Consider the following 12,606-nt stretch of genomic DNA (forward strand, 5'->3'; position numbering starts at 1 on the left):
CTGCAGTCACTATACGTGACTGCAGACTTGTGAATCCTTACAGCGCGAAGTGTACATGGTGTCAGGATTCTACAGTGCTGGCGCTTGGAGTGGGCGATTTGCATACATGTGGTCACATGCTGACTAGACGTGCGTTGCCTCGCTTAAAACAAGTGACTTGAGCAAGGCTGGAGACAGCTAGTCGGAATGTGGCCAGAAATATGCAAATCGCATACTTGTGGTCACATGACCGTTCGCTGCCATCGTCGGCACCATAAAATCCTGATAGCGTGCACTGTATGTGCTGTGAGGATTCACAAGTCTGCAGTCACATAGAGTGACTACGGACTTGAACCCCAAACCTGGACAACCCCTTCAAACGTCCATAGCTGGTAATTGTCATTTTTCATTTTTACCACTGTAAGTTTGAGCCCTGACCCCCTGACCTGCGGCCATTTTCCTCCTTTCCTTTGGGTGTTAATAAAGGGGTTTTTTTGTATACAGGAGATGAGAACCTCCAGATTCCTTGGATTGGTTGGTCACCAAGCTTTGCTGTGCTTTTCTGTGTCTTTCTGCGCTTGTCACCTGGTTCATATTTCAGCTTTCAGCAGAATCATCAGCATTCAGACATTGTGGGAGAATGAATTATTTTACTTCGCACATAGAACCACTGTTATCTTCACCATCACAACGGGATAGGTCGTACAGGACAATCTGGAAGGTCTACATACAAACCATAAACGTTAACATGGCACCATCTGTTGTCTACTCAAGATAGTCCCTACACAGTATAAGCCTGCAGCTGTTCTATACTTCAGCAAAAGTGAAAAGGCAGAAAATCAGTTGGCCAAGCAATTTATTGCCTGAAATCTCTTAACACTGGTGTCCTTAAAGTTGGACATACACATTGGAACCAATGGGATTTTTTGGGGGGATGGGGGCATGGTTGACCATCTCACTGAATTTAGTTGGTACTATTTCACAAAGTGATGTCCATAAAGGCAAGTGGTAAAGAGGAACTTGAGTGTCAACACGGAGCCCTGACCTCAGCCCCATTGAACGCTTATGGGATAATTTGTGAACCAGAGTAACGTTGGTCCCTAACCCCACAAATACTATTTTGACCCATTGGCCACAAAATCTCACAGAAACACTCCAAATTTTTTTGTGGAAAGGCTTCCCAGATGAGAAGAAAATATTAGCCCTTATGGTTGTGAAGTGAATTGTCCACTCAGCTCACCGAGGTGTAGTGGTGAGGTGTAATGCTCAGGTGTAGTGGTCAGGTGTAGTAGTGAGGTGTAGTGGTCAGGTGAAGTAGTCATGTGTAGTGGTCAGATGGAGTGGTCAGGTGGAGTGGTCAGGTGGAGCGGTCAGATGGAGCAGTCAGATGAAGCAGTCAGGTGTAGTGGTCAGGTGGAGTGGTCAGATGGAGTGGTCAGGTGGAGTGTAGTGGTCAGGTGGTCAGATGAAGTGGTCAGGTGGAGTGGTCAGATGGAGTGGTCAGGTGGAGTGGTCAGGTGTAGTGGTCAGGTGGAGTGGTTAAGTGGAGTGGTCAGGTGGAGTGGTCAGGTGTAGTGGTCAGGTGTAGCGGTCAAGTGTAGCAGTCAGGTGTAGCGGTCAGGTGCAGCGGTCAGGTGCAGCGGTCAGGTGGAGCGGTCAGATGGAGTGGTCAGGTGGAGTGGTCAGGTGTAGTGGTTAAGTGGAGTGGTCAGGTGGAGTGGTCAGGTGTAGTGGTCAGGTGTAGCGGTCAGGTGTAGCAGTCAGGTGTAGCGGTCAGGTGCAGCGGTCAGGTGCAGCGGTCAGGTGGAGCGGTCAGATGGAGTGGTCAGGTGGAGTGGTCAGGTGTGGTGGTCAGGTGGAGTGGTCAGGTGGAGTGGTCAGGTGGAGGGGTCAGGTGTAGTAGTCAGGTGTAGTAGTCAGGTGTAGTAGTCAGGTGCAGTGGTCAGGTGTAGTGGTCAGGTGCTCACGTACTGTTGGACATATAGTATATATTGAATACGCAGCATCCGCAATTCCTGACATTTCATTGGCATACACATTACGTGGCAGACTTCAATCTCTAATAAATCAGATTTTCTTCATTGCTTTTGCCTTGAAGGAAGATTTGCAGATAACTTTTTCTGTTCTCGCAGAACTCTGTTTGAAGTGTGACATGGAGACTTTCCAGGCGCGCAGGATCCCCTTATAAAGACATAGAGCTGTGGACTCGCACACGTGTGATAATTACAGAGGAGCACAGTCATAAACCACAAGACATTTCTACATATATACTGGCCATATACAGGTGTATGCATCCTGCCACCACGACAGACCCAAGGCAATGTTCATTCGCAGAGGAGCCAGTCTATTCTAAACCCTGGGCAAATATTCACATTAATGCCCCAGCCCTCTATATAAATACCCCGGGGCAAGAGAGAAAGACTTGTTGACTCCCCACAGCAGTCAGGCCATATGCTGGGCTAGTACCCACCTTCAATGCCCCTTTCATCTCCCTGTGTGCCATAAAGGGTCCATAGACCTGACAAAAAAATTGGATTTGTCTATAATCCATGACTGTTATTCTCTGAGATCTATTATGGCCCTAGCACTAAAACTACAGGTTCTAACCAATGGAATCTTGTAATAACAAGTCTAGAATCCACATTCATCAAAGGTTGTGCTACACACCTGTCTCTCATCGGGGCTTTGTTTCCCTCACCCCGGTGCGCTAGACTCTGTTGTGCTCCACGTTGGACTTTGCAGATGGCCCTGCGTGATCCCATGTGAGCATCTGCCCGGGCCTATATAAGGCTCACCAAGACTCACATCTGTGTCTTGTTATTGAGAGTTCAGTGCTTCTAAGACTCTGAGATGCTCTATGCACCTTGACCTGCTCTACTGCCTGTATGCAGTCTCCTGTACGTCTCCCGCCTGCCTACATTTTCCAGCATCCCAAGTGCCTATCTGCAGTCTCCTGTACGTCTCCTGCCTGCCTACGGTTTCCAGCATCCTAGGTGCCTGTCTGCAGTCTCCTGTACATCTCTTGCCTGCCTACGGTTTCCAGCATCCCAGGTGCCTATCTGCAGTCTCCTGTATGTCTCCTGCCTGCCTACGGTTTCCAGCATCCCAGGTGCCGGTCTGCAGTCTCCTGTATGTCTCCTGCCTGCCTACGGTTTCCAGAATCCCAGGTGCCTATCTGCAGTTTCCTGTACGTCTCCTGCTTGCCTATGTTTTCCAACATTCTAGGTGCCTGTCTGCAGTCTCCTGTACGTCTCCTGCCTGCCTCCGTTTTCCAGCATCCCAGGTGCCTATCTGCAGTCTCCTGTATGTCTCCTGCCTGCCTACAGTTTCCAGCATCCCAGGTGCCTGTCTGCAGTCTCCTGTATGTCTCCTGCCTGCCTACGGTTTCCAGCATCCCAGGTGCCTATCTGCAGTTTCCTGTATGTCTCCTGCTTGCCTATGTTTTCCAACATCCTAGGTGCCTGTCTGCAGTCTCCTGTACGTCTCCTGCCTGCCTACGGTTTCCAGCATCCCAGGTGCCTATCTGCAGTCTCCTGTACGTCTCCTGCTTGCCTATGTTTTCCAGCATCCTAGGTGCATGTCTGCAGTCTCCTGCACGTCTCCTGCCTGCCTACAGTTTCCAGCATCCTAGGTGCCTGTCTGCAGTCTCCTGTACGTCTCCTGCCTGCCCACGGTTTCCAGCATCCTAGGTACCTGTCTGCAGTCTCCTGTACGTCTCCTGCCTGCTTACGGTTTCCAGCATCCCAGGTGCCTGTCTGCAGTCTCCTGTATGTCTCCTGCCTGCCTACGGTTTCCAGCCTCCCAACTGCCTGTCCTCGGTCTCCTGGAAGACTCCTCCCTGCCTGCGGTTTCCAGCATCCCAGCTGCCTGTCTGCAGTCTCCTGTACGTCTCCTGTCTGCCTACAGTTTCCAGCCTCCTAGCTGCCTGTCAGTGGTCTCCTGGACATCTCCTGTCTGCCTGCGGCTTCCATTAACTCCGCTGCCTGCCTGCGGTCTCCAGGACTTCTCCAGTCCACCTGCAGTTTCCAGTAACTCTACTACCTGCTTCCCGCTTGCAATACCCACCTGCTGCACCAATGCACGTGGTCCATGTGGCCACCCGGACACTAGGCTTGGAGGATCCACCTCACTTACTGAGCCTAATCGGTTCTCTTTTAGTATATATGGACATTATCAATGGCAAATACCCCACTTAGGATCCCCTCCTATAAATGGAGAGCCTCCTCTCTTTACAAGCTGCTGCTATTCTGACAGCCGACCCTGTATGATTAATGGCCATCATATAATTCTCCATGTCCATACGGGGGCAAATTAAGAGAAAATGCCCGGCTGGCTGTGACTTTCCCAGGCATAATCGGCTGTTTGGTAAGGGGCGCCGGAAACTGCACCTAGTGCAATCATCTGGTCACCTCGAGGGCTGCATTTTAAAATAGGGTTTGCTCTGAAGATATTATTCCTTTGAAGGGTACAGTATAGCCATATTCTGAAATACTTTGTGCTGCTGAGGTGGTATACAGCAATTGCAGAGCTGGATGCATCCTTGGATGTTAATGAGGGCACCCTCCTCTACACAAGAGAGCATCAATGTTATTATATTACATTACTAATGTATATAGATCCTACACAGTGTGACGCCATCGCACAATGGCACACAGTATAGATTTTGCTCCAGGGCGCAGCAGCTTTTGGCAGCAGATATAAATGTATATTGTATGTTCATTGATATACAAGATCAATCCAGAATGTTTGCTCTGTCGCTTGTTGTCTCGGATGTGGTATTCCCCTCCTGCCCCTCCACCCACAACACAAGATCAATAAATGGCAAGAGATTCCTTTTAAAAAATCCCATCTGCTGAAAGTCTACCCAAAAATCTATGCCTCTTATTCTGACACCTGAACCCGGCTGTAATCCTTCCAGAATCTCAAGTGACACATGGAGACCTGGCCTCACAATGAAAAACCATGTGAAGCACATATATATGAGAAATATATAGAAACCCGGCAAAAATACAGCTGTGTCCTTGTATCATTTAAAGTCATGAAAACACTTTTTTATTGCTCCAAAAATGAGGCAACTTTGCAAATAATTTGGAATAAAAATCTCACACTATTTGCATCTCCAGTCCCTATACAGATCTATGTGTCATAGTAACAGACTACAAACAAACCGTGTGTAGTCAGATCCTGGGGTTAGTCTCCCTTTCCAACTGTTTCTTACTTCTTCCTTCCACACATTCGGGAGGGATAGGTAAGACTACCTGCCTGGTTGGGATTTGGCACAGTGGATCTTGATCCTTCTGCTTTGTATATACAGCACCTTGATAGTCTATACCAGAAATATAAGGCTTTGTTCCTATAGACGAGTTGTGTTGCAATTTTCACATGCATTTTGTTAGACAGGACCAGAGGTAGATCCTAAGCGAGAAAAAGCTTTGATCACCAGTCAACAACAAATTGATCAATCGATCAGCTTTCAATCTGGCCAATGATCTGCAATGATCATTCTTATATATTCCTTCCAGACAACTATTGGCTCATATAAAAGGGCCCTAATAATTTTACTGACATCTTCCCAGACCCTTTAGGGGTTGTCCAAGTTTTTCATAAAAGTGTGAAGTCACTCTATGTGACTGAAGACTTATGAATCCTCAAAGTGTGCACAGCACATACTGTGAGGATTCTCCGATGCCGGCGGCAATACCAAGCGGAAAGGTGCAATATGCATACTTCCGGATACATTCCGACTAAACGTGCCCAGCCTCGCTCAATACCAGTGAATTGAGCGAGGCCTTGCAAGTCTAGTTGGAATGTGGCCAGGAGTTTGCATATTGCAAACTTGCGGTCACATACCCATCCGCTCACGGCACCAGAGAATCCTCACGGCGCGCATTGTGCACACTGTGAGTATTCACAAGTCTGTAGTCACTCTATATGACTTTCATGATGAACCTGGACAACCCCTTTAAGGTCTATAAATGGCCGAGTAATGTCTGGGTTCACTCATCTGTGTGGGTTTACCATCCAAGATGAAATTGGATTATTTTCTCAGTAGTCCTCCTAGTTGCTTTCCACTGAAGCAGGTGGACGGTCTGACCTTTGTTTATCCATTGACTCTTCACAATGGATCAGTTAAAATGGATGATGCTCGGATGGAAATCTGAAGTACAAGGTCTGTTTTACACGGGGTCCATAGACTTTAATGGCCAAGTCTGATCCGCAAAACAGATGAGAATAGGACATGATCTGAGTCTCACAGACCGGAGACAAGGACCCGTGTGTATGTGTATGAATCAATAAAACGCTATACGTCAGTGTGCTGCCCAAGAAAAGAATGGCCAGCACTGGGGTGTGTCACACGGAGGTGTGAATGTAGCCCTATTACAAGTAGTCACCTTTAAAACCAGACCAAGGCAAGCCAGAAACAGTCTAATAGACTCATCTGTTATATTTAGTTTCTGACTTGACCCCCTACATCTGGTACAAAACTCTCAGCCCCCTAAGTAGTCACTATAATTACTACTTCTGCCATCTGCAGCGCAGGATCTCAGAGATTCAGGAAAAGAACATTTTGCGGCAGAAAATAAGGAGACAGAACGAACTTTACAGAGAAACACAACACAAACTAAAAATGAGCATAGGGCCTCATTCAGACATCCGTTTTTCACCTACGAGTGTAATCCGTGTTTTTCACCTACGAGTGTAATCCGTGTTTATCACGTATAGCACTCATACCTACAACAGTGAATGGGGTCACTCACATGTGTGTGATTTTAAACAGACCGAGTGGTCCGTGCAAAATCGCGGAGACAAGTCCAATTTTGATCCTAGTGTCAGATCAAAATCAACAATACAAGTCTATGGGTCCGTGAAAAAATGGGACAACACTCAGCTGGCATCCGAGTGCAGTCCGATTTTCATATAGAGAATTTTTTTTTTCATGTACAAGAAAAACTGATGATGCTCATGCCGAACTTGGATTAAAGAGGTTGTCCACTGCTTTTACATTGACCTACCTTTAGGACAGGCCATCAATGTCAGATCGGCTGGGGTCTGACAAAGCTGTTATTGGCGCTGGTGGCAACGGCTGCTGGCCGGAAGTTCTCGCTTGCCGAGCTGCTCTGTCTACTTGTAGCGGCCACCGCAGGGTATACGCACATCCGCGTCCTATTTCTTCTAGGGAGTAATAAAACTAACATTTTGGCTGGGACTGCACAGCAATTTTGGCTGCAACACAAGTTATACTGGCAAAGATCACTCAATGCCGCTGCTACATTGCAGCATCATGCAAGTGAATGGGGTCCGCGATGAGTAGGTCGGAAGGACTCCATCAGGTTTTGGCTTTTTTTGCATCTTGCTCACCATGGCTGCGGTCCCCTGTGGTTTTCCCTGTGATCATTCACCTGCATTATGTTGCGATGTAGCGGCGGCACAGTGCGATAGTTGGCCGTGTGACCTGTGTCGCAGCCATAGTCATCGTGAAGCCCCAGCCTTTAAGGGACAAAGCAACCACTTTCCCATTACCATGTGTGTCTGGTATTTAGGAGCCTTATTTCCTGCAGTTCTGAAGATCATTAAGTATCACAATGGCAAATAGCATAACGAGCAAACGCACATTATATAGTAATTACTGCAAAACACACTGCAGACCCACGTCATTACAGAAATACCAAACACACTGCAAACAGTGCCGTCTTTTCTGTTGTGTTTTTTTGCTGCGTATTCACAAATTTTGCAATGTTTTTTTTTCGACAAACGAAATTTACTTTAGGTGTGGCTTTTTTTTCCATGAGTTTTTCCATATACTTCTCTACTAGAATAAAAATGCATGAAAAAAAAATTGTGAATGCCATAAGAATATACTTGTAAAAAATATATGAAATTGATATCATTTTTTACAAGTGTATGAAAGGAAGCCGATATGATCAGTTTATGGCGTCCTGTAGTTATTCTTCAGCATATATTTGGAGAACGTAGAAAGCTGTAAATGTTGTAATGGATCCTACAGAGCAATGATGGGGGAGGATATGCCCTGCGGGGTCATTGTTGGATCGCTTCTAAAGAAACCAATTGGGATACTTATATTAAAGGCTCGTTAGTTCTACAATTTCCTTATGTAACTAATTATAGTGGTCATTTCGCATCCAGCTTTTCATGCCCACTATAAACTGTGGGCAGCAGCCAAGAGACTTTTGCAATTGTTAATACTTAGTATCTTTATCATAATATTTATTTCTTGTAACTTTTTATTATAAGCATTTTTATGCCCATTGCAGTGGGGAAGATCAGCAATAGACAGCAATGTGCATTACATTGCGACTGTCCATCATACGACCTATTAATCAGATGTCAGGTCGTTCCTAAAATGATTCATCTCGTGCCAGATAAAGCACCTAGAGAAGAAAAGAAGCGTGATATAAAACCGAATGTGCTGCAAAGTGACAAGGAATCCCCTCTAGTGGGTCATACACACTGCAGGGAGGGAATGTCATTTTCAACTGGAATTTTTGTCTTCAAAAAGTTGCAAAAATTGTCACTTGATATTTGTGCAAATATTTGGGACTTATTGATATTTACACATTGGGAAGTGAGCATAGATGGCTATGGAAAGAAGCCAGATACAAGACAGATTTATCAACTGTGACTTTTTACAAGGTCTTCCTTCATTTGGGGGTGAAATAAAAAGTGGAAAAATAGCTGTAGAGAAAAAAACGTTAGATATAAAGATTCGCCATTGATACATTCGGTGCAACCCTGCAAACAGCAACCTGGCCACATGCAAAACTTACTTTAAAAATTCCCCTCATGTGAACACAACAAGCTTTTAGGGAGGAATAGGTCATAATAGTCACAACTTGCCATTTCTTCCTGCTTTCATCTCAAATTTTTGGCATTGTTTATATAGTGCCATCATATTCCACAGCGCTTGACAGACATTATCATCACTGTCCTCATTGGGGCTCACAATCTACATTCCCTATGTCTTTGGAGTGTGGGAGGAAACTGGAGAACTTGGAGGAAACCCACACAAACACAGGGAGAACATACAAACTCCTTGCAGATGTTATCCTTGGTGGGATTTGAACCCAGGACCCCAGAGCAGCAAAGCAACAGTGCTAACCGCTGAGCCACCGTGCTGCCTAATCTTACGTGTATTGCTAGTTTAATAGGGTTTCGCCGATGCGGCTCATCAGGAGCTGAGTTGCCACTTACCTCCTGATACAGAAGTGAATAGCACCGGCGAAACCCACACAGCAGCCAGGACGTGTGCACTAAATCTGGGGTACCATATAATGCCTAAATAATAAAATCATCCTGCATACAAATAATACTAATACCATATAGTAGCACTTGCAAATGAATGCTATTAGGCAAAGTTGTCACTCCACAGATTTCGGCAAAAAATGTTGGATCACAGATGTACGCTATTAGGACCTTCAACAACGAAATGGTGACCTTGCACATTTTGCACATTCTAGAAATCAGCGAGGATGATAACCACCCTATATATTTATCAGGGGCGTACACAGACAGGAGAAGGCCCCTGTGCAAGAACATTAAATGGGCCCTTTGCAGTCCAATATTGCACCCATTTAGGCCATAGTTGAGAGTGGAACACAAGATCAGGGCTACTGTACACCTCAATGCGTTTCACCGCTGCCTGTGGTTTCCTCAGGAGGTATAAACATACAGTCTAGTGCCTGTCAATATAACATGCCTTATCAACTATGGCCTCAGGTAATGTTGCTGATATGCACATGCACTTACTCTAGCGTCTCACTATATTTCCATTATGGTCTATAGGACTCTGTGAGTTACTAGTGATTACTTTGGACTACAATTTGTAGCTCAGCATGCATTGATTTTTTTATGTGCTTTGTTACTCAGTATATACTATAGGCAATGGCTAGTTATATCAACTGACCAACATATTGATACACTACAGCGTATTATTTTAGCATTTAGCTGGTCAAAGCGTTGTACTATTCTAGCATCTATAATGTATGCTTGGTGACCTTGTATATTCCTATAGGATGCATCTTATATGACAGATCCTATCCCAGCGCAGTCAGTCTGTATTTAACCAAAGATAATCAAAACTGACCAACTGCGGCAGTCACATGAGATTAGATGCAAAACGTGGGTACAAAGTTATAGTGTTAATTGCACATATTTCCAACCGGAAAGTAAAAGATATTTTTTCTCTAAAAACATAACTATAATTCTGAATCCCCCCATATGGCCCTGGTGCCCCCCGCACTCACCCGGCCCTGGTACAGCTGCTCCATGCTCTCATCTATCCACTTCTCCACATCCAGCCTCTTCTGCAGCTCCTTGCGGTCATACTTCACCGTCACCCGGGCTTGTCTCCTTTGTATGGCTTGTCCCGGATCTCTGCTCCTGGATGGAGAATGGTTTTTATTTATCAATCTTTTTCCAACCTTATTTGCAGCCATTATTGAAAGTCCTGGTCTTTTGAGGGGGAGAAGGTAGTGGCCTGGGCTGGTGGTCCCTTCCTGGTCAGTACAACCAAGTCACTTGGGCTAGTCCCAAATTATCAACACTATGTTGTAAAGTGATCACAAGCTATTAGCATCAACGATATCGATCGGTATGGATTCAGAATGAGAAATCTCCCTGATCTTGATCCTGTTCTCCAGATCTGAGGTCTCCGCACGTGCAAAGAAAGGATCCTGAATAATACAAAAGGCTTATTGGCTGGAAGTCGCTGCGTCCTTGGCTGCAGACTCAGTCCTGGGGGGCTCTGATGTTGGGGTCTATTGAATGCATCTCCTCCGCATGGTCTATAGCTGCAGAATGACTGTGGCAGCGCTGATCCCAGCAGCACCTCTGTGGACTGACACAGCACAATCCTGCACCAACCCCTTCAGCCAGAGAGAAGGGAGGGAGGGACGCCAGTAAAACTCACAGTATTGTGCCTCAAAGCCTTTCAGCTATTCATCCATGTGCAAATGAGACACAGACCTCCCATGTACACAGAGCCTGAGCTGCCAACCTCTCCCACCCTGCCCTCTGCATCCACCGCCCACCCTGCCCTCTGCATCCACTGCCCACCCTGCCCTCTGCATCCACCGCCCACCCTGCCCTCTGCATCCACCGCCCACCCTGCCCTCTGCATCCACTGCCCACCCTGCCCTCTGCATCCACCACCCACCCTGCCCTCTGCATCCACCGCCCACCCTGCCCTCTGCATCCACCACTGCTACAGGACACTCCGCCTGTGTAATAGAAATATGTACAAATACCTATTTAAATATATAATGGATTCTTTTTCTTTTTTACCTTTGAATACCCGTTGACCAGTTCATCACTGCCCGAGCCTTGCAGTGGTTTGCTGGCAACCAAACACATGGGACAAATGCTCCATTATCCTCAACCTAACTGGTTAATGGTAAATGCAAAAACTATAAGCCATGACCAATGTGATGGGACGCCACCATATCCTTCTAAGGACTCGTGCACACGACCATATTTTCGGTCTGCGTGCGATCCGACAAAATGTTGGATCGCACTCGGATCAATGTTAGTCTATGGAGTTGTGCATAAGTCCGATTTTTTTCCTTGGACCGAAGAAAAAAATCGCTGCTGGTCTAAGTTTGTTCCGATATTCGCACTCATCCATGAAAATTAATGAGTTTGTGGAAACCAACGGACTGCATTCGCATGTCATCTGAGTGCAGAACGATTTCCACGCACTGACACAATGGAGAAGATGGAGAAATTTTGCTCTCCATCTTCTCCTCATCTGGGAGAATCAGATCACACCATGATTACACTCTGATCAGAGTTTGATTAGCATAATCGGCTCGATTCTCTAAAAATACGGTCGTCTGCTAAGGCAGATACAGATACCAAAAAAAAAAGTTCTCATTTATAATTCTCTTCTCTCTAGGACCTTTCAGAAAACCATCAGTGTGTAGGATCCCTTCCAAAAAGTATCACTGCACCTTCAATAGCTGGTAGTAGACGAACACTGGTTTAACTTTCCCATCTTCCTCATGCTCATGAGCAGCTGCTAGACATCTCTGGCATCTGCATATCTTCTGTGGGGAAAAAAAGATTGGACATGTTGAAATCCAACATGCCCAATCCTGCTGCCCAGCCACATATAGCATTGGTGGATATTTGCGAACTTGATATGAAGTACAGTACAGACCAAAAGTTTGGACACACTTTCTCATTTAAAGATTTTTCTGTATTTTCATGACTATGAAAATTGTACATTGACACTGAAGGCATCAAAACTATGAATTAACACATGTGGAATTATATACTTAACAAAAAAGTGTGAAACAACTGAAAATATGTCTTATATTCTAGGTTCTTCAAAGTAGCCACCTTTTGCTTTGATGACTGCTTTGCACACTCTTGGCATTCTCTTGATGAGTTTCAAGAGGTAGTCACCGGAAATGGTCTTCCAACAATCTTGAAGGAGTTCCCAGAGATGCTTAGCACTTGTTGGCCCTTTTGCCTTCACTCTGCGGTCCAGCTCACCCCAAACCATCTCGATTGAGTTCAGGTCTGGTGACTGTGGAGGCCAGGTCATCTGGCGTAGCACCTCATCACTCTCCTTCTTGGTCAAATAGCCCTTACACAGCCTGGAGGTGT

The 12,606-nt window shown here is 45.8% G+C and overlaps 1 protein-coding gene across 1 annotated transcript in view; it reads right to left on the reverse strand.

Annotated features, from left to right (window-relative positions):
- PPP1R14A (protein phosphatase 1 regulatory inhibitor subunit 14A) overlaps positions 1-11,012 on the reverse strand; it is a 51,636-nt gene extending 40,624 nt beyond the window's left edge. The window contains exon 1 of the mRNA XM_073641444.1: positions 10,242-11,012. Coding sequence (XP_073497545.1) covers positions 10,242-10,433 — 192 coding nt within the window. The 5' untranslated portion in view covers positions 10,434-11,012. The remainder of the gene's footprint in view (positions 1-10,241) is intronic.
- Between the last annotated feature and the right edge of the window lie 1,594 nt (positions 11,013-12,606).

The sequence above is a fragment of the Phyllobates terribilis genome, unplaced genomic scaffold, assembly GCF_046119375.1.
Source record: "Phyllobates terribilis strain yellow unplaced genomic scaffold, ASM4611937v1 Scaffold_7__3_contigs__length_470593459, whole genome shotgun sequence".
In the NCBI taxonomy this organism is placed as follows: Eukaryota; Metazoa; Chordata; class Amphibia; order Anura; family Dendrobatidae; genus Phyllobates; species Phyllobates terribilis.